General features: G+C 56.2%; 1 protein-coding gene across 1 annotated transcript; it reads left to right on the top strand.

The window, feature by feature from the left end:
• The first annotated feature begins 61 nt into the window (after positions 1 to 61).
• SSU72 (SSU72 homolog, RNA polymerase II CTD phosphatase) lies at positions 62 to 26,516 on the top strand. The gene is made up of 5 exons (XM_043573539.1): positions 62 to 412; positions 9,729 to 9,872; positions 23,678 to 23,817; positions 24,406 to 24,524; positions 26,014 to 26,516. The coding sequence occupies exons 1-5, from the start codon at positions 333 to 335 to the stop codon at positions 26,113 to 26,115; spliced, it is 585 nt and encodes a 194-aa protein (XP_043429474.1). The 5' UTR covers positions 62 to 332; the 3' UTR covers positions 26,116 to 26,516.
• Positions 26,517 to 27,293: the final 777 nt, after the last annotated feature.

Raw genomic sequence — 27,293 nt, 5'->3', positions numbered from 1 at the left:
GGCTCCCGGGGGGCCCTAAGGCAGCCCCTGCGAGGGACGAGGGCCGCGGCCGCGCCCGCCCGGAGCAGCGGAGCGCTTGCCGGAGGCCCGGCGCCCGGGGGCGGGGCCTCCTCCTCCCCTGGCCGGGCGCTGAGGGCCCGCGCGAAACGCCGCTGGGGCGCCGCGCGCCCGCCCGCCTGCCCGCGTCGCGCGTCTCGACGCGTTACGTCGCGGCGCCGCCGCCTTGGCGTCATGACTTCCGGGCGCCGCGGCCGCCATCTTGCTCGCGCGGAAGCTCCGCGGCTGGGTGGGAGTCCCGGAGCCGGCGCGTCGCGGTCGGTGCGGCCGCCGCTATGCCGTCGTCGCCGCTGCGGGTGGCGGTGGTGTGCTCGAGCAACCAGAACCGGAGCATGGAGGCGCACAACATCCTCAGGTAGTTAGGGCCTCCGCCCTGGCCTAGCGCGCCCCGTCCGATGCCGGCCGACAGGCTGTTTCTCCGGCCTCGCGCGCCCTGCCCTGCCTGTGCTGGGCGGCGGCGGTCCCGGCCCCGGTTCCCGGCCCGTGCTGGGCGGCGGCCCCAATCCCCGGTCCCGCAGGCCCGACGCCGGCGGCCGGGCAGGCGGTGCGCGGCGGCCGCCGGAGGACGCCGGGTGGGCCGCGCCGGGCCCGTTGGCTTCGGGGCCGAGCGCAGCGAGGAGTCGACGAGGCTCGTTGGTCCGCGCGGTACCCCCACACGTTTCCTAGCGTCGCGGGAGAATTCAGGTTCTGAGCCCAGAGGGTCCCGTTCGCGCAAACCTCCAAGCTCCCGGTAAACCCAGATGCTTGATGCTGTTGCATCCACTTTGCACGTATGTTTGTGCATCTGAAAATAGCCGATCTTCTGTAAGATTTTCATCGGTGGGGCGGTAAGTGCCAAGTCCAGGTGAGGGTCTAGGAGATGGTAGTGTCCTGACGACTGTCTCCAGGGGGTGTCGTCATTTATCAGATCTGGAAAACGTACACGACGTAAGCTCAGGATAAAGGAAGGCTTAAAAAAAAGAAAAACCCGCCTATTTTGTTAATTTTATGTATTTGTGTTTTTGCCCCTGACTACATTTTCGAGTCTCCTGCCAAAAAATGCCCCTCTCCCCAAAGCCTCCAGTCAGTAATTTCTGCACTCCACGTGAATTCGCTTTTTGTGCGCTTGTAATCGACGTGTCAGCACTCTCTTTTGTGATCGTGGCGTTGTATGTATTTAATAAAAGTTTATTCCCGCTTGGTAATTTTTTTCGTTCAAAATCACTTGTTAAAACGTGAACTTGATCTCTCACATTACAGTTAAAGTTTGGTATACATTGTCAACTTTGGTAGTAAAGCAAAGTTGAAACCGCCTTTTCTCCCGGAAGTTTTCCACAAGGGATAACAACAGAGCCTGCTGGTAGTTCTCACAGTGCAACTTTAACTCTCCCCAGTAACTCGGAAAACTTAGAATATCCTGCACCTTCTCCCGTTTCTTAACGAAGGTAGGAGTGTCAGGTGTCCAGGACCTGCTAATTAGAAGTTTAATTTTTTCTAATCTATGCCACACAGCCCACAGTATTCGCTTAATGTTTTTTGTTAGAGCATGGGATGCTTTGAACCTAACAATTCATTGTGAAGGTGGTTTTTAAACTACAACCTTTAAAACTGCGAACTTGTTTTAAAACCAGGAATGTGCTAGAATTAAGTTCGGAGTCATTAAATGTTTGGTGAGTTTGAGCAAAAGAATGTAAGGTTAACATTCCTGGAAGATTCCTCAAGGAAAATAAAATTTAATGTCCTGAGTTCTAAGAACGCATTATTTGGAGACCACCTCATTCTGCTGGTTCTGGCCGGTGATCTGCATAACAAAGTTGAGATGAAATGTAACAAAAGGAAAATGTTTTTTTAGTTACCTAAAGCAACTTTGTTAATGAAACCAGTTCCAAAAGTCTTGCCTGTCTGATAACTTCCCTGAGACGGTCATCACAAGACGGCGCGCCCTTGTTTAGTTCAAAGCGGCGGTAGCGGCTCAGCACTGCGTCTCCTGTTTCCCCTGGAAATGGGGGTGCAGAAGAGCCCCTCCGAATAATCACCAAGAAGGAATTATGTGTGTTTTTACCTGTTTTACTGTTAAAGTTTTACTCAAAAAGAGGTTCAGAATGAGGATACAAGGAGGTAAGTTTAGGTAACCTGTGTTATTGATGTGAATGCGACATTAATTTAGACATGAATCTTTAGGGTCTAAAATACTTACATTTGGGGAATGTATTTTTTGTTAGAAAGTAGCGTTTGTACAAACAAAGTTCTCCTTGTAAAAGATACAGAGAAGATGGAGACGATGGCGATGACTCAAAGGACCCTTTCCGTGTACCACCTTCTGGAAGTTTCTGTGTGCCCAGACGCCTAAGAGATTAAAATGTTGTTTGGTAATTTCACATAATGTTTGATTTCGGTTCTTGTTTTGATGTATGGAATTTGAATACCTCTGTTCACATTGAGTAATGGCAGTGGTTACAAAATCAGGACACAGTAATCCAGAGGAATTCTGTGTAGCAATTAATTTTGTAGCCAGTTCCTCATTAGGAGACACTGGGGCTGTTTTCTTTCAGTCTTAAAACGTCAACATCCTTGTGCCTATGAATATCTTTGCACAGTTTTCTGATTTCCTTGGCATGAATTCCTAGGGATAGAATTGCTAAGTCAAAAGATTGGCATATCGTACGTTTGCATATATTGTGCCAGACTGTCTTCCAGAAAAGTACCTGTTAGAGAATTCCCAGTTTCTCAATTTGGGTATCTCATTTTTTCATGCTGCTGGGGCGAGAGAGGATCTCCCCCTTCCTTTGGTTTTAAAATTGCTGTTGAGATGAACCAACTTTTCATGCCATTTTCACTTTTGACAATTATTTGTGGTTTCCTATTTGGATTATTTACAGGTTTTAAAAGCATCTTTAAGAAATCGATGTGGTGGTTTTGTTACCGCCTTAGGGCTTATGAACGTCAGGGCCTATAAAGGGGGCGTTTGTGAAGGCCTGGGGAGAGGGCGTGATAGGTGGGAAAGGAAAACCGCAGCTCGGTTACAGCCACCTGAGACGGCATAGTATCGGAAGGAATGCAGTGAATTGAACCCGCACAGTAGGTAGTTTTATTGGTGAAGCCCTGTTTTATTTTGTTCTTTATTTTTGCCCTACTGAAAATCAGCTTTGACTCTTTTTGACAGGTCAAATATTAGTGGTAATAAATGTTGGCATTTTTCGTCACAGTGTTCCCTGGGGTGATCATTTTTGATCCTTTGAGACTAACTTGTTTCAGATACCAGCCCTGGGAGCGCTTTAGGTTTTTAGGAGTGTTTCCACAGAGGCTTCTGTTCTTTGTACACTGTAGATTGAGATTGCCCTTTGGGGTCAATTAATTTACTTTTTGTTCCAAACTGTCTCCTAGATGTCAGTGGCCATGTTGATTTTTTAAAATTTTCGTCTGTTTATTTTTTCAGAGAGCACGAGCGCATGTACGTGAGTGCAAGCCAGGGAGGAGCAGAGAGGGAGAGAAATGCCAAGCAGACAGCTCATTGTTGGCACAGAGCGTGACGCGGGGCTCAGACTCACAAACCGTGCGATCGTGACCTAAGCCGAAACCGGGAGTCCGACACTTCACCAACTGAGCCACCCAGGCATCCTGAGGGCCATGTTGATTTTTAGGAAGCTCTCTGATGGTAGCCATTCAAAACATTTTAAGGATAGACTTATATATTGCTGAACTGAGTTCTCAATTTGCTTCTAGTCAAAGGCAGTGTGATTTGGGGAGGATGAGCAGAGAGGCTGCAGCTGTGAAGGAAACCAGGTGGGGGTCAATCTCTTGAGCTCCTCTCTGCCGAGCGCTTTCTAAATGCCATTTGATTTCAGCCTCATAACCATTAGGAGGTCCACACTTAATACAGGTGAGGAGATGGAACCCAGCGCAGGAAGCCCTGGCTCACGAGTGACAGCAGGGATTTGGACACGAGGGCCTCTGGGTATAAACCGAGACTCTAGATGGGAAAATCGTGGGCTGAAGAGGGGTCCCGGCTGAGGGGAGGACAATGGAATGGGCTGAGGTCCTGTGGTTTTCCGATTTGGGGTGAGGCAGTCAAGTCTTCGTGTCATGACTGGGTCATGTGGGCCTCCGGCCACCCTGGGACGGGCAATTAGACATCCTCTCCCAGATGGGACCGAGTCTCAGGCTGCCTGTGTTTATACCATAACAGCACACCCAGTTGTGCTAAATCCTCATTTCCAGTAGTGTCTTGTCCTTTACCAGGGAGGGATAGTCAGCTGTGCAGCCTCTCTGGCTGTATCTTTTGATATTTTGGTTCTGAGCACACTTGAATGGAAACCGTTTGGGAAGGTGAAAGGATTTGAAATCACATCTTTATGGCAGAGGGTGGGGCGCCTGGTGGCTCAGTTGGTTAAGTCTGACTCTGGATTTCAGCTCAGGTCGTGATCTCATGGTTCGTGGGATTGAGCCCTGTGTGGGGCTCTGCGTGGAACCTGCTTGGGATTCTCTCCCCACACCAGCCCCCCACCTACTTACGTGCACATGTTCTCTCTCAAAATAAATAAACGAACTTAAAGAGGGAGGTGCCTCCAGGGGAACACATGTGCCTTCATAGATTTTAAGGGACTGCGTTGTTTTTTGTCTTCAGGAGGCAGAACTGAAGTGAGGGTGATGGAGGAACGTAGATTTTTGTTTGAATACAAACATGGGTTCAGAACAGGGTAGACCAAGCATGGTGACCACTCAAAGAGCTAAAATATTCTCCCCTGCATCAGGGATCATCTTCAGTCTTTTATAGATGAAAACAGGAGGAGCCCAGAGCGGGGAATGGTTCAGCAGGCTCCCATCTATGAGCAACACATTCTTGTTTAGGGCCAGTTAGTGTTGGAGCAGGAAAGCAGCACATCGGTGGTCAGCTGTTGCTGGACCATCTGAAGTACCGGGTCTCGCAGGTCAGCTCTGCTGGCACTGTGCGGCGTGGGTGGGCAGGGACGCGAGAGGCTGACGGGAACCAGCAGAGCAAGGTGGCCTGCCGGAAGCCGGGGTTGAGGAAAAGCAGCTGTGGAGGGAGGAACACCCGAGAAGGGGTGCTGATGCGGGGGCTAAATGTGATGGCTCACTTGTCGCAGGCCTGGCACGGTGACCTCCCGCTTAGCCGTTCGGTTTTGTCGTTGACCTTGTGGGACGGTAAGAGTACGGTGTGAACCCTAGAAAATATTTACCGGAATATGTTTTCGGCCAACGTGTGGCAGACGAAGACGAATCTTCCTGGAGCGTTAACGTTCCAGAAGAGCTCATCTTGCAGTCTTCGCGCTGTGACACTGCAGGCAGGCATTCAGGTGCGATGCTTGTGAGCAGTTGATTTGTGTTCTGTACGTATGAGGTCATCACATACTAGACGTCGGGCCGGTGAGCAGTGAGTGATGTGCCTGCGTGAAGGTGACCTGGGCCCGTGCGTGCCTCGCGCCCTGCTTAGACACAGGGTGTGCCTTCAGAAGGTTGGCGGTGGGTCTAGGGTTCCAGTCGTAGCCACGGCAGTGCTTGAAATTAGATTAATAACCACACTGTAGAAAACTTGGATGCTAGCTTATGATCCTTTTTGGTATTCATTTTAACATCATTATTTTACTTTTAGCCATGGGATGATAATTGAAACAACTCGTTTCCCAAAATTTAACATTTTCTTTGATAGGTTCTTTGTGATAGGTTTTTTGATACCTGGGAAGACATTTGATAAAGGGTAGTTTAACATACTAAATAGTTGGTCCTTGAGACGAAGCTTCTTGGTTGTCAGGAATGTTTTTATAGCGTTCGGTTCCCTTATGTAAGGTCATTGTCACACCGCAGTGTTGTCACAGCACAAGATGGGCTGCTCTGTCACTTGCATCAGCTGAGAAGAAAGGGAGCTTCTGTTGCCAGTTAGTCTTTTTGCCGCTTGGGAACATTCTGTTGGGGAAGACCGAGCCGCATTTCGTTTTGTTTCAGCATACGCTGGATTGCCATTTCGGAAAGTCGGGGCGGGTGGGGAGGATGGGCCCCAGGCTGTTCCCAGTGGGGGCTGGCTTCCTCCATTCAGAGTCCCACCTGGTCCTTTGGGGACCCTGCAGTCACCCCCTCGGAAGCCTAGGGTATCTACTTCCACGGCTGTGGACAGACAAAAGTGGAAAATGTTCCATTTGGACACCTAATGCAAACCTCGAACCCCCCTGTGCTGGAAGATGGGTAGAAGAGATAGGTGGGCCTGCCAGGTGGCGGCCCCAGCAGGATGGGGGACATGAGTCCCTGCACCGAGGGGTCTCTGGTTGGAACCTCCTGGGAGCTCAGTGGGCAGCTTTCAGGTGGCCTGCCTGGAGCACCCTGGGGTCCGGTCCAGGGTCTCTGCATCACGGGCTAGGACGTGAAGATCTTTGAGGTGCCCTGTCTTCCCGCTCTCCCCGATCCCCTCTGCTCCTGCCCCACAGCTTTCTCCACTGCTGTCCTCTCGCTGGCCTGTCTGTGGTGCGCACTGACTGTTTTACCTGCTTTGTCGTCCCTCCGCCCGCCTCCTGACCTCCTGACCGTCTGAGAAGAGAGATTTGGGTCTGTTTTCATCACTGCTGTATCCCCAGTGCACAGTAAGCTCCAGGAAACATTGTTGCATCAAAATGGAATGATAAACCTGCCATTGGAAGTGGTGGTGGTTTTTCATCTTTTGAAACTTGAGTTGTGCCCTTGGGGGTCTTGTTTCTGTGGCTGATGTGGTTTCATAGCACACCTCCGTCCTTTCCCTTGCCGGCTAGAGATGCGGTGCCCGGGCCAGCAGATGCTGGGGATGTGAGCGGCCCAGGGCCCCCGGACACTGGTGAGGGGTCAGTGGAGCTGGCTTACCCACATCCCGGATACTTGTGACGCTTCCGGGAGCCTGCCTTTCCAGGAGCCACAGGGTAAACTCACAGGAGACTTGAGGCTTGGCATGGGTTCGCACACCAACAAGGGGGGTTATGCCTCTGGCCAGGGTTGGTCTCAGGAATCCCTCCCTCTTTCCTTCAGTGATGTGCATTTTCCACCTTGCATCAGGCTCTAAGCCGCTGGGGCATCCTGAGGACACTTCGGGGGAAGTGGCTCCGTGCTAAAACAGCAGGCTGCTTGTTGCGGGCAGTTCCTGACAGATTCGGGCTCACCGCTGTGTGCCCTCCAGGGCTCTGTGGCCACGACCTGCTCGCTCAGGACCCTCTTAAGGGGAATGGGACCCGCACGGAAGCAGGTGCCCATGGACCTTCCTTGCTCGGAGATCAGCAGGTGGCTGGCACCTGGGTAGCAGCTTGTCTCTGTTGGCTGTTGAGGTGACCTTCATCGTGGGCGTGTCGGTGATCTGGCAGGAAGTACTTGATCCTACGTGATCTGAACTAGCGAGGAATCGGATTCGGATTTGGGGTGAAGACGGTCTGCGTGTGCCTCCTCAGGGCACACGAGTAGAGGTGTCTGTGTGTCCGTGCCGGTCACTCTCTGGTCACAGCACAGGGTGTATCGTGGTTAAGTGTCGGAAATGTTGGTTGTCTTTAGGGTTTTAACGGTTCAGGTACGTGTGGGCCTTGGTTTGCTGATCATCGTGTTCTCTGTCGTGGGTGATGTCCCTGGGGGCCTGCTTGCACAGCTCGGACTGGACTTCTAGGGACGCAGGCAGGTGACTCCACCCTTGCCAAACTCCCAGGGCTCGGGTGAGGTGAGAGACAGAGTGTGAGTGGGGGAGGGGCAGAGAGAGAGGGAGACACAGAATGTGAAGCAGGCTCCAGGCTGTCAGCACAGAGCCTGATGCGGGGCTTGAACTCATGAGCTTGAGATCGTGACCTGAGCTGAAGTCAGACACTTAACCGACAGAGCCACCCAGGCCACCCCTGTTCCAACTCGATGCCCCGAGAAGGTACCGGCTGTTGAGGCTTCTCTTCCCTTGGGGACACAGCCCCTCCCAGGCTCCTGTGCCACCACAGTTGGGCATGTTTCCACTCTTTGATTTTTCTGTGAACAGTTGCACCAGATTTTGTGTGGGTGGCACCCTTCACCCTTTTCACAGCGGCAGTCGTGTCCCGCTGCGTGGAGGGACATGGGCTGGTTCTCGTCAGGGTTGCGGGGAGTGTCCTGCGGGCCGTTAGCAGATGTGTGCACGTAGCCCACAGGACGGACTTCCAGAGGGAAGTGTGTACGTTGGAGAGGGTGGGCGGTTTGTGCTTGACGGATGTCGGTGCCCCGTCCGGAGGCTCACAAGTCCTTGCAGCAGCGCCGTCTGAGGTTTTTCTCCCTTGTAAAACTGCTGTTCGTTCGCCGTCCGTCGGGTACTGTAGGTGCCAGGGACACGGCGGCAAGCAAGAGGGACCACGTCCTCGCTGTGTGGCGCTGACGTGGCAGTGGGAGGGCGCTAACCCCTGAGCAGACTCCCCGTCCTTCGTCTGATGCGTTTCTCTTGTGACGAGTGAGATGAAGCCGTTTCCTTTCTGTAACTTTCATGCCTGTGCCCAGCTCCTCTGGGTTATCTGTCTCCTCCTCTACGTCAGGGCATGCTCAGCCGCGGCCCTGTTGACATTCTGGCCTGGAGGACCGTCCTGTTCCCTGTCGGAGGCTTAGCGGCCTCCCTGCTACCTAGATACCGGCAGCACCTCCCAGTTGTAAACAAACAAAAATATCTCCAGACATAGTCGAATAGCCCAACTTCTAGAAAAGCCTGAGACCCTTCTTGCCAGGCGGGGCTTGCGCGAAGGATGTGGGAAACACACGTGCTCTCCCGAGGCCTGCAGCTGGGGAAGTCCCTTCAGATGCAGAAGGTTATGGTTTACAGATAGACAACTATGATGAGAAGTCCCATTTATTGAGACGCTTTTAACACTTAAACTTTTTGCTTTTACTCACCGTGAGTTTGGAAGCTTTCAAGTTCTATGCCGACTGACTTTTTTGCACATGACCGCCACAGACCCGAGAGTGGTTATCAGTGGTGACAGAGCGTCGTGGGCCCTCATACCTCTGGTGGTTATTGTGAGAGGACCTCTGTCCCCGTGTGGCTTGTCACAGGGGCTGCGCTTCGTGTACATCCCCTCCCCCCCCCCCCCGGTTGGTTAGGAGACACGCTCGTCCCTTTCCTTATCTTTGATCCAGGTTACAAGAGTCTCCAGCACTTGGGGACTATCTGTTCTCGGCCCTCACAGCCGACACGGAGCTGCCGGCCGCCCCCGGGCTCTCGGTTCTGGTTTCCCGGCAAGCCCCACACCACAAGATGCTGGGGACGGGACGCGTGGCACTCCCCGTGGTAGAGTGTGCTGTTAAGTCCATGGGAGCCTCTCAGGAGTCAGGAGATAGAGGTCCTGTGAACCTGAACCCTCTACAGAGGTCAGGGTAGTGGTCAGGCATCAGGAATGTTCCAGAAGAAATCTTCTCTAACCCTGCATGTCTGGCAGGCCCCTGAGGGTCAGAAAGTTTCTAGAGGGACGTGGTATACAGCTGTGGTGCTCAGACGCCACCTTGTAACTGGGTTGAGACCCTCTGTCTTCCGTCCGGGTGGGCTTCATCCAGATTCGCGCAGTATGCTGCAGGATTGCTGACGGTTTGTGCATGCGATGCCAAAAGTTACAGATGTAAAAGCGTGTTCTGTAGCATCAGCAGTCACTCTGTTTCCCATGTCATTTCCCTTAGTTTGAGAGGTTTGTGTCTTAATCCAACTGTGATTCTTTCTCTCCTTCTGTGTCTTTCAGCAAACGGGGATTCAGTGTCCGGTCCTTTGGAACAGGAACCCACGTGAAGCTCCCAGGACCAGCACCGGACAAGCCAAATGTTTATGATTTCAAAACTACATACGACCAGATGTACAATGATCTCCTTAGGAAGGACAAAGAACTGTATCCCAGTGGGCTGCCCCTTTACAAACCCCATGTGCTGGTCTCTGGCAGGTGTAATCTGTGACGTGTACGTCACTCTGACCTCCGGTTTAGGGGCGTCCGTGAGGTGGGCACGTAGTGGCCGCCTCCGTGGGGTGTGTGGAGTCACCCCACACGCGGTGCAGAAGCGGACACGTAGGGTGTGCAGATGGAAGCGTGGAGCGCACCTTGACAGAGTCGAGGAAAGTTCCGATTTAACATTAAGCAGAACAGCTTAGATGAGGAAAGCGGAAACCACAGAATTAAGTTGCTTTTCTCACTGCAGGGCTGCCCACCGCTGTCCTCTGCAGGTAGGTAGGCGTGTCCGTGGGTGTGCGTGTGTGCGCGCACGTGTGAGCGCGGTGTGCGCTGATGCGTATGTAGACAGGCCGCTTCACACATCTCTGCCACGTTGCCACAGGGTCAGATTAGTAGGAGGGCCAGGTTTGCAACCGAGGGAAGCATGTCAGAAGCAAATAATCTGAGAGAACTTTATTTCATCCCAAGAAGAGGCAACACAGACAGGATCTGCTACTTAAGACTCATGTGAAAGAAAAGGTATTTTTTAAATAGGTTTTATGAACGTGACCTCCGGCTGTGCAGTGGTTAAGATCATTGTTGCCTGGCTTTTGTCCAGGGCGCTTCATGATCACCCTGTGCTGCTTTAAAACTTCGGGGCCTGCCTTGTTACGGTGAGTGATTTATAGTTTTCAGGATGGAGCCCAGACATGTCCCAAGTGCAAGGAATATAAACACCAGACGGAGAACTTTGTCTTCGTGTTGGTGCTCTTACAATTTTTAATAAACTATAAATTTTTTTTTTGTAAATCTGTAGACTAATCAGTTAGCTGGAGTGTGGCTCCACATGTCATTCTAGCAGAGTGTAAAACTGGACCCTGACGGTTATTCCGTCTGCCCCCTGTGCTCTCCTTCCTCACCTACGATGAGAACGTTCTCGGAGGGCACTGAGGCCACAGTGCCATAGCCTGGCACGTGGGGCTGTCTGTGAGTCGCTGTGGATGGTGGGTCACCTGTGACGCACCGCTCCCAGGAGTCCAGGACACGTGGTGCAGTGGACCCGGCGTCTTCCTGGGAAGTCCTGCGTGCCCCCTTTCTCAGAAGCCCAGAGCCTGCTCTGGGAAGAGACCCCGAGGATTTCCAGTGAGCTGTGCCCCGGTCCCTGCATTGCAGTGACGTGCTCTGCTTGTGTCCTTGGGCCAAGAAAGAAGGCTGGGCTCTGGCTCACCGAGAGCAGCATCTCAGAAAGGCTTTCTCCCTGAACTTCTCCCTTGCGTCGAGAGCTGGTCTTAAGTCTTGCAGAGAAGTGTTGACCACAGCCCCTTTACCCTGGAAGAACCTTTGACCTTAAGTCAAAAACCTTTTTGTAGCTTGTTAAAACTCTCCATGTGTCGTCAGGCTTATCTTGAGACTCTGTTTTTGAAGATTACTCTTCAGCTGGCACCATTCATCTTTAAAACTCTTATGTTCACGAGGGAAATGAAATCAGAGAATATTTATTTGTTCGTACTCCCTTAATCGTTACAAATTAGGCCTTCTGACCATGGAGTTGATCGTGACCCCCCTGTTTCTAGGAACAGGCAGCAATGACCACATTTTAAAAAGACCAGAATGAGAGGATTTGGAGTAGGAGGGTTGATGCGATGTCCTGGCAGTTCTGAATGAAAGAGCAGAGACCAGCTGCTCAGAATTCAGAATCTCCTTTGTGGGCTGACTTTGTACAGAGGCACAGTCTCTCCACAGAGCATCCAGTCCAGGAGACAGCCACACGTGTGTGCCTTGGCTGCATTGTGGGGAGGGTGTGGCTGGGAGGGACGTGGCTGTTCCAACTGTCACTGCGCTATTTGCCTCCTGAGACCCTGCGTGGGAAGGTCATCCTCACAGACCTCCCCTTTTGATTGCTCCTCGTGAGGCTCTGGGAGGGACACCTTTGTCGATTTATTAGTCACTTCTCTTGGGTGGGATCTCTGTCCTTTAGGAAGGGGGTTGTACTTGGTTAGCTCGCCCAAGTACAGCCCTTGGCCAGTAAAGGAGGGACACGTGTTCCAGGGGTTCCCCGTGGGCACTGGCAAGACTCAGGACGGGGGCATCAGTCTTCGTGCATGAAGGGAACCGGGAAGGAGGCGATGGCGGAGGATCAGCTGTGTGTTGGGGTCAGACACCGGGCTTGGGAGGTGCCCTGATAACACGGGAGGGGATACTCGGCCGGTAATGGGGCACATCCAGCTGCAGGCGGCCTGCCGCTTTGGTTGCTTCCCCCATTGGCTTTTGTGCGCAGATAAGAGCTACAAAGCCAGATCTGTAGCCTAGACTGCCAGGGCTCTTACGGAAGTGACGGTTAGAACCTGCTGTGGAGAGCGGGAAGGTATTTTAGGATGTAACCCACAGATAAAACACCACATTCAGCACGTGCTCGAATTTTCAAGGGAGAGAATGACTGGACAGGAGAAAAATGGCACATGGTGAGCAGAGCTGGGAGATGAGGCCGAGTGGCGCAGTGGCATGGGTCGGGCGCCCTATGGCGTGCGTGCACAGCGCTCCTGAGGCAGAGTCAGGACGCGGTGCTGAGCGCGGGGCTCTCGTAAGTTTTGGCCGGCAGGCCTGCTAGTGTCAAAGCACTTTATAGGTAGGTGGTTTTCTCTGAGCGGGGTGGGCCTCGAGGGGTTGGGGGCCTCTTGCCCGTGGCTCCCGGTGATGCTTGAGCGGCCAAGCCCTGGTCTGCTGTCCCTGTAGGACCTGCCGTGGGAGGTGCAGCAGGGCAGGGGCGTGAGGTGGGATACAGACCTTGTTCAGCTAACCCTAAACTAGTCCATAAAGCTGGACTGGTCTGGTCACCAGTTTCCTGTGGGAATTATCTACCAATAGTACTGGGAGTCAAGTTTACAGAAGAGTTTTGTGGTCAGAGAATCCATGCAGCACACGAAGCTCACGGTCTTGTGGGCCTTCGTGTACTTCATGGGGCCGGGCAACCATCACCGCGGTAATCGTGGACCGTTTTCACCCCCCCCCCCCCCCAGCGTCCCCCGCCCCTGGCACCCACCGGCTACCTTCTGTCCAGACGCTTCATCCAAGTGGAGTCCTGGGCCTTGTGCCCTTTTGTAACGGGCTGCGCCCCTCAGCATGTCCTCGAGGCTCGTGGGGCCTGTATCCAACTGTCCATTTTTAGACATGATTTTTTTTTTCCCTCTTTTAACCTTAAGTTTTGTCTTCCTTTGCCCTGGAGTTATTTTGAATATGGAGCAGCTTTAAAGTTAGGGTTTCGCCCTGTGGGCTTGAGCACAGCTCCAGGGCTGGAGTGGGGCAGGCTTGGAGGCTCGGCTCGCACTTGCCTCCACGGCATTTCGGCGGGGGTAGGGGGGGGTGGGGGGGTGGGAGGGTGGTGAAGAGCCCTGGGCCTGCCTGGAGCACCTTTCCTGAACCGGAAGTAACTTCTGCGACAATAGCGGATCACTGGACCCGGTGGAGGGGAGGGCTGCAGTGTCCTCCTCGGGCCTGAGAGTTTTGTGCGTTCAAATTCGTGCCTGTTTAAAACCTTGAGTAGCTACATGCTTTGTGAACTACAAAATCACTTAAAATCACTTGTCTTTAAAAGCAAGTCAGTGTGTGGCTCTAAATATAGTCAATGACATTTTTAACTGAAGAGACCAGTTGCCCCCTAAACATGGATTTGAAATGCGAATGGAACTATCACTTCCTGGATCCTGGATCCACCGTATTCTCATTTTTCTCCATCTTTTGTAATTACCTTCTGGGGTTAGCTTTTTTTTTAACCATTTGTTCCTTTTCATCCTCATTTGCACTGTCTTTTAGGCCTTGGGTTAATTCATGTGTACAGTTGACCCCAAACAGCATGAGTTGAAATTGCCCAGGTCTACTCGTGCGCAGATTTTTCTCGATAAATACAGTATGGTGCTGTAAGTGTATTTTCTGTGCCTTGTGATTTTCTTAAATTTTTCTCTAGCTCCTTTGTTCTAAGAATACAGTATATGATACATACAAAATATGTGTTAATTGACTGTGTTCCCAGTGAGGCTTCTGGTCAGAAGCGGACTGTTAGTAGTTAAGTTCTTGGAGGGTCCCGAGTTATACTTGAATATTTGCCTGCAGGGAGCACCCCTCACCGCCCCCCCCCCCATGTGGTTCCAGAGGCCACTGTACAGCCTGTTCTTTACTGTGTACTTGTCTTGGGGTAAAAGGTGAAAATAAAAATGATCTCTAAGATCGTCAATCCCCACAGCCTCCTGACCTCTGTCTTGGGTCCGAGGTCGGTGGACACAGGAGCTCAAGAGGGGGTCTGTCCTCCCTGAGGCCCTGTTGCTGTGTGACAGGGCCTCTACCCTTTTCCAGAAGCTTGTGGTCTGGGTCTCCTCAGGCTCTTGTGTCCAGTTCAGCTGAGCCCGGTGGGGAGGAGGGGCGTGCCCGCCTGCCGGTCCCGTCGCGGGGACGGTTCCCGCAGCTCCAGCCAGAGCTCTCTCGTGCCTGCCCGGGCCCGGCTCCACTGTCGGATGAGCGCGCTCGCCTGGCTGGTGGTCCCTGGCTGCCCCCTGGCTCGCTGCGCTCGAGGCGCGCCGAGGCTCTCTTCGCTTCTGCTGCGTTGCACCTTGTCTCATTTCATGCTGGTTGGCAGCTCTTTAAAGTAGTTTTTAAGTAGTTTTTGAAAACAGTGTTTGTTTAACAAATGTCTACTTCTTAATCCAAACACTGATTTCTAGAGAAACTCTGATCTAGCGTTGCTGGTATCTAAGCTTTCAGGTCTTAGAAAAGCACTCGCGCTTGAAGTTTACAGATGAGGAGCCGGAACAGCCACCACCGTGTCGGAGAGTGTGTGCCACCTCGGCTGGGGTAGCTGCCAGGGGTCGCTTGCGTGTCTGGGCATGACAGAGCCAACACTGACCTCTCCCGCTGCTTCCAGAGCTCACCCAGGGCTGGGGGCAGGCCTGGTCTCCCCAGCCTGCGGGAGGTGATTTGCTGATGCCGGGCGTATAAACCCAAGGGTGGTCAGAGGACATTGTAGACTGGCCTGAACTGGCCGCCGAGCCTCGTGTTGGGGCAGCAGTTAGGTTGGATGCTGGTGGCTCGGGAGCTGACTTTGACATTTCCTCCGGGGGTTCCCAGGTTCTCATTTGTGCAGCCTGTATGCTCTGGAAAAACCGCTCTGATTTCCGAGTTGAATTTCTTCATATGAAAGAAGTCCCAACTCAAAAGCTTTTGATGTGCTGGTTCTGAGTATGGTCCCAGGGTCCCAGTGCTCCCTACGGCCCTTCCCGAAGACCCCGTGCTTAAAGCTTGCCTTTCTCCCTCTCCCCGAAGTGTGGAGAGGGCTCTGGCGGAGGCTCCCCTGCCCGCCGTTCTCAGTCCTCCCCCTGACGGCTGACAGGCTGTTTGAATGCTTTTGAAGACGCCCCAAACCTGCCCTTTCCCCCAAAACACTGGGCGCACCCTCTCCGGCTGGCTTTTCTCCCTCACAGGATGGGGAGGAAGGGGGACAGGACCGCCAGGTGCGGTAGGTCGCTGTGAGGCCCGTGGGCACCAGACCCCGGGGGCCCAGGGAGGCCGCCATGTCCCACTCCAGTCTGATAACCTGCTGCCTAAAGAGCAGCCACAAGAAACCCCTTGCTTCCGTGCTGCTTCAGTGCTTTGCCCTGAGAACATGGGCTCGGGGTGTCTCCTGTATCCGTGTGGGTGAGGGGTGGTCTGGGTTCCCACGTGTGCTCCTCTCCTGGGGCCTTTCCTCTTAGTCCTCAGCTTGGTAGCACTTGGCGTGCTCCGTGATTCCTCCGTGTGGTTCCCTTTGGCCTTTCTCCCCTGAATCGAAACTCCGAGATGGTGTGGCCTGTGGCACGTAGCCAGTGCTGGACAGTGGGAATCCAGGTGAGCCACCACGAGCTCGGATGGGGGGGGCGGGGGCCAGATGGGCACATGGGAATGGGCCTCTTCCCCGGGCTGGGGAGCCTGCCCGGGCCTTGACCAGGAGGAAGTGCGGGGTCAGGGAGGGCTCCAGGGAGACAGCTAGGCTGAGCAGCAGACGGGGGTCTGGGGCCCCGGGGGTCCCTGCGGCATCAGTCTGGCTTTCTCACCAGCCTTGGGGGTGGAGTGCCCCCTGAGGGAGCCCCGAGTGCAGACACTGGTCCGGCGGCGCCCACCTTGGTACTGACCACTAGCTGGAGCTGTGCGGCAGGGGAGCTCATGCACACGCAGGGCCTGAGGCCCCACTGGGTCTTCCAGCTGCCCAAGCTGTCGTCGGCAGATGCCCGGGCCCTCTGTCCAAGAGGGGCTCCCAGTGGGCGTGTGGCCTCTAAAACAAGGGGCTTCATCAGGGTGGCTCTGAGGACACATCCTGAAGGGCAGGCAGCAGCTGCCATCAGCACCCTCGAGGAGGGCCTGCTCCCTGTCCCGGCCTCTGAGCAGCAGGTCTGAGCGGCGTGTTCTGCCAGGATGGCCCCCTGGATTGCAGGTCACCTGGAAGCTTTGGAATCCTGTCCGCCTTTCCCCGATGCGTCCCTGTCCCGGCCTCGCTCCGAGCATGCTGGGCATCATCATTACCCTCCAGAGTAAGATTTCCAAGTCCGGGAAAAGCATCCCCACCGGGCCTTGTTGCGTGCAGTTCTGGGCGCGTCCCAGTTGGCGGGGGACGCTCAGTGAGGCCTTTCTCTCCAGAGGCCTCTGCACAGCTTGCTTCTCTGCTGGCGGTGAACCTCGCCGTCGGCTCTCCCGTGGCCACGGCTGTTTTCCCCGCTGGCTGTTTTCTTCGAGGCCTGTGGACCCGGCTGCTCTCGATCCCCACAAGGAGCCCTGCTGGGGGCAGATGCGCAGCTGTGCAGCGAACACTGGCCTCCTCCCTCGGCAGACGTCCCGACGCTGTGGAAGCTGAGTGCTCAACGGGGGTGGGGGCGGTTTCAGCTTGGTGACCCCCGTGGGCTTTGTCTACTCATCGTGTCCTGTTCCTGCTTTGGGCTTTTTTCTTCTGAGATTCTTAAATTTTGTGCTAAAACAAGGGTTTTTTTTAAGGTGTTTTTGTTTCGTTTTGTTTTTTATGTTTGTTTTCGAGAGAGGGAGAGAGCGAGTCCGGGCTCTGCACTGCCTGCAGCAAGCCCGACGCGGGGCCTCAACTCCCAGACCGTGAGCTCATCATCTGAGCCCAAGTCGGACGCTCAACCGACTGAGCCACCCAGCCACCCTCAACTATTTTTTTCTTAGCTCGCTGAATAACTAGAGTTTCAGTGAGGAAGAGGGATTCTTTGACTTCTCCTTGTACTCATCCACAGAGGTGTCGGCCGTCGAGAGTAACAGCCCTTGCTCAGCCTGTGGGACGCTGCCTTCTGATGGCAAAGCCCCGCGTGTCACGGATGTAGGTGGTCAGCGCAGGCGGCCCAGAGAGCAGGGTGTCTGCTGTTCGTGCTGCTGGGCTCAGCCCTCCTGTCTCCACGGCCCACCTGGGATTTAGTCCAGTTTGGGACCATTTATGTAAACTAGGCGTGATGATAGTCTAATTCATAATTTTAAAACTTTTTCTTAAAAAAGGGTCAGAAAGTAAGTTAATTTTCACTAAAATGCTCCATCCTAGGGCTCAGCTTTTTGCGTTGAGGTTGAAATTTGTATAACATTAAGCAGCTGGGGGTAGGTGTGTGTCTGTGCCTGGCCGGCTTGGTCGGTGGAGCATGTGACTCCATCTCGGGTCGCAGGGTCCAGCCCCTCGTAGGGTTTGGAGCCTACTGTTAAAACGCACACACTCACAAAGACTGAAGGTATTTTTCCCACTGTAATTTTATTTATCTGGCCAAGTTATTTAAATTTGTTTTCTGAACTTCCTCGAATTTAAGTGGATGTGGTGGTTTAACCTGTTTGGACAAGTGGTCTCGTCTCTTCTCTGTCTTTCCTGTGTATTTATTGAGAGAGAGAGAGAGAGAGAGAGAGAGAGAGAGAGAGAGAGAGAAGGCAAGCAGGGAGGGGCAGAGAGGGAATCCCAAGCAGGCTCCGTGCTGGCAGTGCAGAGCCTGGCATAGGGCTTGATCTGACGAACTGTGAGATCATGACCTGAGCTGAAACCAAGAGTTGGACGCTCAACTGACTGACCTAGGCGCCCTGTCATCTCTTTATTACGTAAAAGCCTCCTATGAAGCGCTAAAGTTGAATCATGCTGGACAGCGTGTTATGGTGGACCTTTGTCGTCTGTTCACTTGAAGCCGACTCTAGGTGGCCAGGGGTGAGGCCCACGCGTTCGCTAAAGCCGGGAGCAGCCTGGGGGGGGGGGGGTCAGTGACCTCACTGCCCCCACCTCCAGGTTTCTGAGGAGGTGGCGTGGCCCGCAGGATGGAAGAATTGTCATGCCAGTGCTGCATTTTGTAAGCCCCCTTTAAAGGGGGTGTTTCCTTTGAAGAAACGAGAGGATGTAACCCTTCCCTCCGTAGTGTCTGCTGCCTCTTTGTGCAGGGCCGCCGAGGCCAGGTGTGGGGCGGCAGCCGCTCCAGAAGCCGAGTGCCAGGGTAGTTCCGACGGCATCCTTCTGCGCTGAGTAAACCAACAGGATGTGAGCCGCATCACCTCCCCCCCCCCCCCGAACTGGAAACTTCCCCAGTGAGTTGTGGGGAGGCCATTGGTGCCCCTGGGCTGCGGCGGCCCGTGTGTGCCGGGTGAGCTCGCCTGGCAGGTGCCAGCTGTACTCAGGGACGCTCTGACTCGTGTGCCCCGGGAGCCGGGTGTAAATGTCCGCGGCTGGCACACTCGGTGTGACTACTGACGCAGGTCTCTCCACGCACTCTGCTGGTTGAGCCCAGCAAGGGCGACCCTGCCGCGGCTGTGGGATTCTGAGCCTTGTGGTGGGCGCCTCCGCTTTGGTGCACCTGCCGTGTGCCCTGCTGTCCCATGTCCCCACTTAGCTCATCTGCACCGTGGGGTTGCAGGTTGGGCCTCCCGGGAGGCCTCTGGTCCCCGCACTCAGAACGTGCTACCCCAGAGGCCTGTTCTCGTTTTCTTTATCTTTCACGTAAGTAACACTTGTTCCTAAGAACAGTGCCAGTGACCTGTCCTGGTGGGTTCTTGGGAGCTGTGTTCTCTGGGGGGTGCTGTGTGTACAGCCCCCCGTTGCCACCTGTGTGTCTGCAGGACCCGGTGCTCAGTATTCTGTTTGTGGACGTGGTCATTGAACATTAAGTTACCCTGAGGGCTCCCCACAGAGACAGAAGTGCTCCTGACCTGCTTCCTCTGCAGGCCAGCCGCTCTTGGGTTTGTGTTTTGAATGAGTCCTTAAACTAAACCCTGGAGGTTTTGTTCTAACGTTATCTAGGATCCAGGGAAACCGTTTCTGCGGCGTCTGGCCCTGGGTGTGTGAGGCCGACAGCCATGTCACTGTGGCTCCCGGGGCAGGGAGGGCACCAGCCCGTGCATTCAGCAAATGCGAGACCTCGCTGGCCACAGGCCTCAGTTGGTGCTGATTTGAAGTTGAAGGCAGAAATGCCACCACGTAATCCTGAATTTGAACTGAGCTCTTGAATGCTCTCTGAGATGGGTGGGGAGGCTCATTCCCTGCCTGTTCCCTAGGTGCGTTGAGGGGAGCGGGCACCTGAGAGGCTCCAGCTGCACGGTGGGGGCGCCCGGACGCCTCTCCCCACTTCTGACAGGTCACACACTCCAAAGGAAAGTCCCCGGGGGCAGGAGGGGTGCCCAGGGGGTTCTTGAGGGCAGCAGAGAGGAGGGCTGACGACTGGGAGTTCTAACTTCCTGGGCCAGGGAGTTGTCCCTCGTGGTGGATTTGGGGTCGGGATATTACCCTGGGCTTCCTGGAAGCATGGCCCTGCTGACTTTAACACTGTGCTCTGTCCCCGTGCCTTTCAGGGGGTTTTCAGAAGCCCCAGTCCTCTCCTGGGGCATGGCTGGCTGTCTTCCGGCTTGGGAGCATGGACCTGGTCTCAGCCAGGCGGTGGGCCTTTTCCTCACCATCACCCACCCCCATGCTGAGCACCTGTGGTGGCCCAGACCCCGCGGTGGGGGGGTGGGGGTGGGGTGGGGTGCGGTGATTGGGCATTTCTGAGCTGAGCTCCCTTTGAGGGTCTTTCCCCAGAGGGGACTTGGGTCCCCACTTGAAAATTCTTCCTCCGTAACTTATGTTTGCATATAATCAACCCTAGATGCAGGGTTTAAAAAGATGAGCAGGTTCTCTGGGTGTGGCCCACGCTTGGGGAGCCTTAACTATGGAGGGTTTGGGTTTACATCCAAGGCCAGGGTAGTTCCGACGGCATCCTTCTGCGCTGAGTAAACCCCCCGAACTGGAAACTTCCAGTTCAAGTGGAAAGACCTGAACTAAGTATGGTAGTGTTGGGGACCAGAGCAGGTGTTGACAGGGGTCTGGTCACCCATCGTCTCAGCGGGGCATCCTCTGTTAACACAGCCTGAGCAGTGGAACCAGGGCCTGATCCAGCCGCCTGGGGTGTGCTAACCCCCACGGGGGGGTGGAAGGGGAGCCCAGTGCACCCCTGCCTGGGTCAACTGGCCCAGGCCCCGCCCCCCCACCCCCCCACCCCGCCCCAAGGTGAAGGTTCTGACTTGGCCTGGTTGCTAGCCTCTGGGATCCACGGGCACTCTGGGGCCAGCATGCCCCGCCTCTCACCGGGGTTTGTCTTGATTACGTTTGGTTGGTGACATTTGTGGGGAAACGAGGCTTGGGCTGTGCTTCCCCGTCCTTGGCAAGAGCCTCTGTTTGGCTGGGGAGCAGGGACGCTGGTGCCTGGTGGCAGCCTGGTGAGGGTGTGGAGCGTGAGGCTCCCCTGGGAAGTCCGTGGCCTTGGTGAGCGAGCGTCAGGCCCCCGAGCTCCTGCGGCGCCTTTCCCGTGCGAGCTCTGCAGGTGGCTCGTCTCCTGTCACTTGTCTTTAGCGTAAACCTCCGCCTTCCCTCCGTCCTTCATGGAAACCTCTCTGTTTGAGCCAAGGTTCCGCAGGTGCTCCAAGGGGCACAGGCCTTGCTCCGTGGCAGTCCCTGGCTCCCTCCATCCCCTCCCTCACCCTCCTCCCGGGACAGCAAGTTGTGCTTCCCCTGGGGCTGTGAGGGTCTAACTCGGAGGGCCCAGGGTACACGTTCACAAAATGACTGTGGAAGCCCTCGTCTTTGGGAAATCACCGGAGAGAGAAAAGAGTTCGGCTAAACCTCTTTAGGTTAAACCTAGCATTGGAAAAGTTGCTTTGAATCAGAACGAGAGCCGTGTGGCTCTGCTCTCAGGGAGAGCCTAGATCCCTCAAAGGGCGGCCCCTTGAGGCAAAGCTGGCCCCAGGCCCCCGGGGCTCCCGCCGGGCTTGGTGTGGTCTCTGCAGTGTTTTGCCGTGCGCATTTCAACTTTGCAGAGAAGACGAGTTATCGTGGCTTCCCCGTTCCTTCTCTCATTGCCTTGCTCTCTTTCTGGGGACAGTCTCCCATCCTGTATCCCATGGGCTTCCCCTGAGTCTCGTTTGGCCTACATGCTGAGGTTTACATGACAGCTTTGAAAGAGCACGTGCCATGCGCTGGTGCCGGGGAGGTCTAAGTCGTCTGCCAGTTGAGACCCCAGAGTGTTTGAAGACGACCATTCCTTTTGTACTTCCTGCGATGTGACCAGAACACCAGGTCCTTCCCCGGGGGAAGGCAGGGGGTGCGGGGAACCTACTGCCTTCACCTGTTGCAGGTGAGAGCGGTGAAGACAACTGCCTTCCGAAGGCCGGGAGTGAGGCGACAAGGCCGTCAGCCGGGAGTGCGCGGTGGCTCCTCGCGTCACACCACGCTGCTCGGCAGGTGGGAACCTCGCTGTGGGTCCGCATTGTGCCACAAGAGCGAGAGGGCATAACCGGCTTCATCCCCAGCAACTTGGCCTTCTGGAAAGATCTCGGGGTTCACTTGGAGGCGGAAGCTTCATTAGGAGCCTCCCCGTTTATCCCAGGGCGCTTCCGGTCAGGGTGCTGGGGAGAGTGGCAGCCCGCATGCCACGTCCCATGTCCCCACCCCCCCCGGGAACCCGTTTCCCAGCTGGACAAGGGAGCTCGTCCCTTCTGAGGGCGAGACTCTGGCCTGCTGCTGTCCCATCCCTGGAGATGCCTTCCTGCCTCTGGGAGTTGGCCGGCCCCTTACTAAGCTGGTGGTCGCTTCCGGGCCCCCGTCGCTGCCAGCCACAGGAGAACTGTGTGTCGTGGGGGGTCTGACGGTGCTGCCTCCTTCCAGAAGCAGGGCCCTCTGCTGACCTCTGCTTTGGCCTCGCTGTGCCCAGATAAGTTTTTCAGCAGGGCCTCTCTCTGCTCCTCCACGTCCTGTCCCTGTCCCAGGCCACTGTGACTTGGAGAAGCAGGTGGGTTTGTGGTCAGTCTTCAGAGGCTCGTGCCCAACCCGGCCTTGCATCTCTGGTGTTTGCCAGGAAACGGTCCAGAAAGGCCACCGTCACTCTTCCCTTGGACACTAATGAAGGTTAGGGTTTAATCCCTGAACGAGGCATTTTTCTCCTTACAGGAATCATTTCATCTGTTCCTCTTCTCCGTAAGTAATTGAGGCTGAAGTAAAGGAGGAACGGTTTCACGAGGCCTTAGCACCGCAGGCCCCAATGAGGGGCCTTCCCTGAGCGCCTGGTGGCCACCTGTCCCCAGGGGCTGGGAGCCTCCAGCCTCGGCCTCGCCCGAGACAGGTGTGTGTCTGAGGACACACAGGACACAGTCAGGCGCTGTGGTCTTCACCCTGCCGGCAGGGGTGCGGGGGAGCGAGACCATGGGCCGCCCCGGTCGCCTGAGCCGCCTCTGTCCGCCCTGCACCAGCGGGTGGGCCTTCCCGAAGCCGTTTCTTTACGCTGGACTTCGGTGCCGAGCGTGTGAAGGGCCTCCGAGTGGCAGCACAGCCGGCTGGGGCGGGCAGGAGGGGCTGCGGGCCCAGCCCAGGGGCGCACACGGGGGTTCGGCGGCCTGGCAGCTGACGGGTGTCTTTTCAATGTAAAACTCGACACGGGCCACTCACAGATGTTCTAGAAGCTCTTTCCGCTATCCAAAGAGGTAGGAAATGTATTTTGAGTAATAGGAGATTAAATTGCCCTAACTTAAAATCTGGGGGAGCCCTAAAATGTATCACTCAGAAGTCCTCCAGCAGCTAATCTGTCTCGTAAACAGAATTAAAGATGCTTGTTCCCAGTTGTCTGGAATGCCCTTTAGTGATAACCATGGAGCTCATCTTTGGGGGCTTTGTCCCTGTCTCTTGAGGTGGTGAACCCTATCCCTGGGGTCACTGGGTTGGGTCGGGTGTGGCCCTGTCTGGAGGGTCCCATGTGAGGTGCTTGCCCCTCCTGCGGGGCCTGGGCCACCTTCTGTTTTCAGTTGGTCCCCTGCTTCCCCCCTCCCCCACCCCACCCCCCAGCCTCCTCCATGCTTCCCTTTCTCTCTTCTTTTTTTTTTTTAAACTGTTGCAACTGAGCCAGACCTGGGACTGGCTTTGTCTTCGCTGAAGGGCTTGTGCTCAGTGTGAGTGATTGCAGAGTTGCCGGGGGATGAGTCAAAAAGCAGGTTGTAGACGCTAGGTCTCTGCTCTCTAGAAAAGGTTGGTCCGAAGGGCTGCCGGGTGTAGGGCAAGCGCGTCCCCCGCCCGGCTTGTCTTCCGCAGGACTCCAGGGCCTGGCCTGGTCCACCCTAAAACGGCCTCAGCCCCTCCGTGGCTCTGCTGCACCTGCCAGGAAGGGGTCCAGCAGCTCTGCTGTTGCAGACGCTGAGGTGCTGGGCTGGGCTGTAGGCGCTCCCAGCTTTACTGCAAGTCTTTAAGGTTCCTTGACTCCGGCGCTTAGCTATACGCAGAACGGCATTTTACATATGTTGGACAGAAACAAGAGAATCAAGCCCCGGCCAGAAAGGTTCCAGAACTGCAGAGACCTGTTCGATCTGATCCTCACCTGCGAAGAGAGGGTGTACGACCAGGTGGTGGAGGGTAAGGATGCAGGCTGGGCGCGCCCCGCGCACCCGCTGGCCGTCTGCCCGTCACGGCCTCGGGGGCCCCCCTGGCTGTGAGGCAGAGCCGGTCCCCAGACGGCCAGGCTGCCCTGCGCACGGCTCGCGCTTCCCGGCCCAGGGCGTGGCGCGGGGTTCCTGTGGCTCCTGTGGGCAGGGGAGAGCGGTCAAGGCCGCGGTGGGGTGGATGGGGCCCTCCCTCCTCCTCCGCCCCCAGCCTGCAGGCCGAGGGTGGAGGTGGGGTGGGAGGTGGTGGCCTTCGGGTGGCCACGTTCGTCAGAGCAGACCCACCTGTGTGTTGGCTGACAGCACCGTGCGGGTTTTAAGTCTCTTGGGCACATGACGAGCATGTGCGAAGCAGAGGAACCAGGGGCCTGGTGCTCGGCGAGTGGCACCACGTGGCCAGCTCGTTGAGGATGACCGTCACCGGGTCTCCTTGAGTCACACCACGTCTGGCGCGCAAGTGCTCGGGCCTGGCCTGTTACCCAGAGGCCAGAGGCAGGGAGCGCGTCGGCCCCCTCGCACTCTGGTTCTGAAGCCTCTGACCGCTGTGTCTCGTCCCTGTTAGATCTGAACTCCAGGGAGCAGGAGACCTGCCAGCCGGTGCACGTGATCAACGTGGACATCCAGGATAACCACGAAGAGGCCACGCTGGGGGCGTTCCTCATCTGCGAGCTGTGCCAGTGTGTGAGTACCCTGTGCCCTCCTGTCCCCTGCTCTGGCCCAGGAGTCCAGGTCTGCCTGACCCAGGGCCCCAAGGAGCAGTCTCTGCCAGAGGGACTTGACCAGGGCCACCTTCTCCCGACACACGGGTTTTACCTGGAAAGTGGCTGTCACGTGATTCGGATTCACGTTCGGGTTATTTTCAAATGTTAAAGTAGGTGCAGAGGCGCCCACAGATCTGTGGATCAACCACACGGCTCTGGCTTAAGAACTTGCCTCTGTGCCTTTCGTTGGGTTGACGGAGGCGCGGTGCCCTGCTCCACGTCCGGCTTCCGCGGAGATGGCCGTGCGTGCCCACCAAGACCCGTCTGCCGAAACCTGGCTGACGTCGAAGGGAGCCTGGGGCCCTCAGAGGTGCCGTCAGAGCTCTGTGGACGCGGTGGGTCCTCCTCTCTTGACCCTCGACCTGTCAGTCCTTGGCCTGCCCGAGTGGCCCTGGGCAAACCTCCCTTGAGTGGAAAACCCCAGGGGCTTTTGCAGCCACTGTGCAGCTGTGCTCAGAGCAAGACCTTCCCTCTCAGATGTGACAAAAGGACTGACCCAAGCAGAGACCCATGCGCCTCGTCCTGTCCTCTGCCCGCAAGCTCTGCGTTTAGGTCAGCTGGCTAGGAGTGGCCAAAATGAGGGAAACAAGTGGCTTAACCAAGAAGCCAGAGACAGGCAGGCCCGGACTGTGTTGCTGGGAGGGCCCAGGCCCTGGTGTCCCGTTCCACACGGCCAGCCTCTGTTCCCAGCATGGCCATCGCGCGAGACAAAGGGCTGAAGGGGAGCGCGTGGCCCAGAAGCTGCGCGTGCGCTTTCCGTTCGGGTCACCCGACGAGAGGCGAGGTACAGGGGGTCTCTTCATGTCGGAGAGGCGCTGCTTACAGGCCGAGGCTCGGGCCGGTGAGCGGCCTCGGCCACTGTGCGGCCCGCGCCGGTCCCGGGCCACCCTTGGGCTGTCCGCCAGCAGCACCTATTTCTTCCAGGAAGGGTCTCCACCAGGGGACGTCTGGCCTTCTCTGCTAACAGCTCTGGCTGTCACAACTGGGAGGGACCATAGTGGCAGCCGGGGTGGGAGGGGGGACGCCACAGATGTCCCAACACCCTGCCGTGCACGTGACGCCACCGATGCAGAGCACGGGCTGGCTTTGGGCAAGTGACCGAGCCTTTACGGAACGGGGACGGCGGAGGCGGCGAAGGTCCCCAGTCGGTGTACTTGGGACATCAGTGGGCAGGCCTCCTGCGGTCAGAGCCCGGCCCCTTCCCGGGTGGGCTACAGCAGCCGGAGGCCGGGGACTGCCCGAACCCTCTGTCCTCAGGCCCCCGCGGGGGTGGGTGCCAGCAAGTCTCCAGAGCACAGGTCAGCACCGGGTCGGGGCACGGGCGGCTGGGTGCGCGGCACCCCCCCCCCCCACTCCCGGGGCCATCGCCCACCTCCGCACCCGCTCAGGCGGCCTGTGCCTTCCCCCAGATTCAGCACACAGAGGACATGGAGAACGAGATCGACGAGCTGCTACAGGAATTCGAGGAGAAGAGCGGCCGAGCCTTCCTGCACACGGTCTGCTTCTACTGAGCCGCCCGCCCTCCTGAAGCCGACTTTCTGAGCTTCCTTTTGTTAATACTTTTCCTCCCTGATACCTGTTTTTACTTTAAGGTATTCTGCTGGCGGACAGCAGCAGTGCCCAATGAACTGTACATACAAAATGAGAAGATACACAGACACCAGATTAAACCAAATTCTTTTCTTTCCCACTTCTCCTTATGAGTGGGATGTCAATTAGGGAGTTTCCTTTCTTTAACCAAAAATGTAAACAACGGTTTATAGTACATTTTCCCCATACATTTGTGGCTCTCATTGTGGTTCCTCCCCTGTGCCCCCCAGACTTGCTGGAATGTGCAGATAACCTGAATGAAGCCGTGCACTGTCTCACTAGGAGAGAACCTGCAATCGTCCAATAAATAGATGCTGCTGCCTTTGCTTTGTCCTCAGTTGCCCACCTGGCCTGCCGGGGGGGTGGCGTGGGGTGGGGGGACAGGGGGCGCTCTGGGACCTGTGGACCGCAGCCTGACTTCTGGTGGGACCCTGAGGTCCTGCTACCCACAGGGACTGCTGGAAGAATGGAGCCCTCCCTGTGGCACCTCCTGGGGCTGAGATAGTTGTCCCCAAGAAGCCTTATTTCCTCGTGATCCTCCTGACCCCCATATCTGTGGAAGACCTCAGGTCACCATGGGGAGGTGGTAGGGGCTCCCACACCGGCAGTGCCCTTCTGGGGGCTGTGGGTGCGGCCTTGGCGCAGGGACTCTCTCCCAGACCCCCAGCATCCCCGGGCACTCTGAGCAGAGCCACAGACGCTGGCCTGGGTTTTCGAGGTGCCCAGTCCTGGTGCCTGGTGCAGACTCCTCAGGGAAGATGGGCCTGAGGCTGGCCCTGCCACCACTGTGGGGCACCCTTTGGTCTTTGCTGGGCCATGTGGCCATGGCTTTGGAGTGACCTCCCTGGCAGCTCCCCAGCGGCCCTGCAGGGCGGGCGCTCCACCAAAGGCAGGTACTTGCTGGAGGAAGCCGGGTGCCAACCAACCTGCCTGCGGCCCCGCGACCCGGGAGGAGGGGTCTTCAGTTGAGCGCCGGGGCGGAGGGTCCGGGAGGGCGCAGGGCCCTCCCCAGGAACGACCGGTCCGGTCGGGACTGGCCAGACGGGGACGAGATCCCGCCCTGCGGTCCCCGGGGAGGGGTCCGGCAGACGGCGCGGGG

Source organism: Prionailurus bengalensis, chromosome C1 (assembly GCF_016509475.1).
Source record: "Prionailurus bengalensis isolate Pbe53 chromosome C1, Fcat_Pben_1.1_paternal_pri, whole genome shotgun sequence".
Lineage (NCBI taxonomy): Eukaryota > Metazoa > Chordata > Mammalia > Carnivora > Felidae > Prionailurus > Prionailurus bengalensis.
This window is presented reverse-complemented; position numbering and strand designations above follow the sequence as displayed.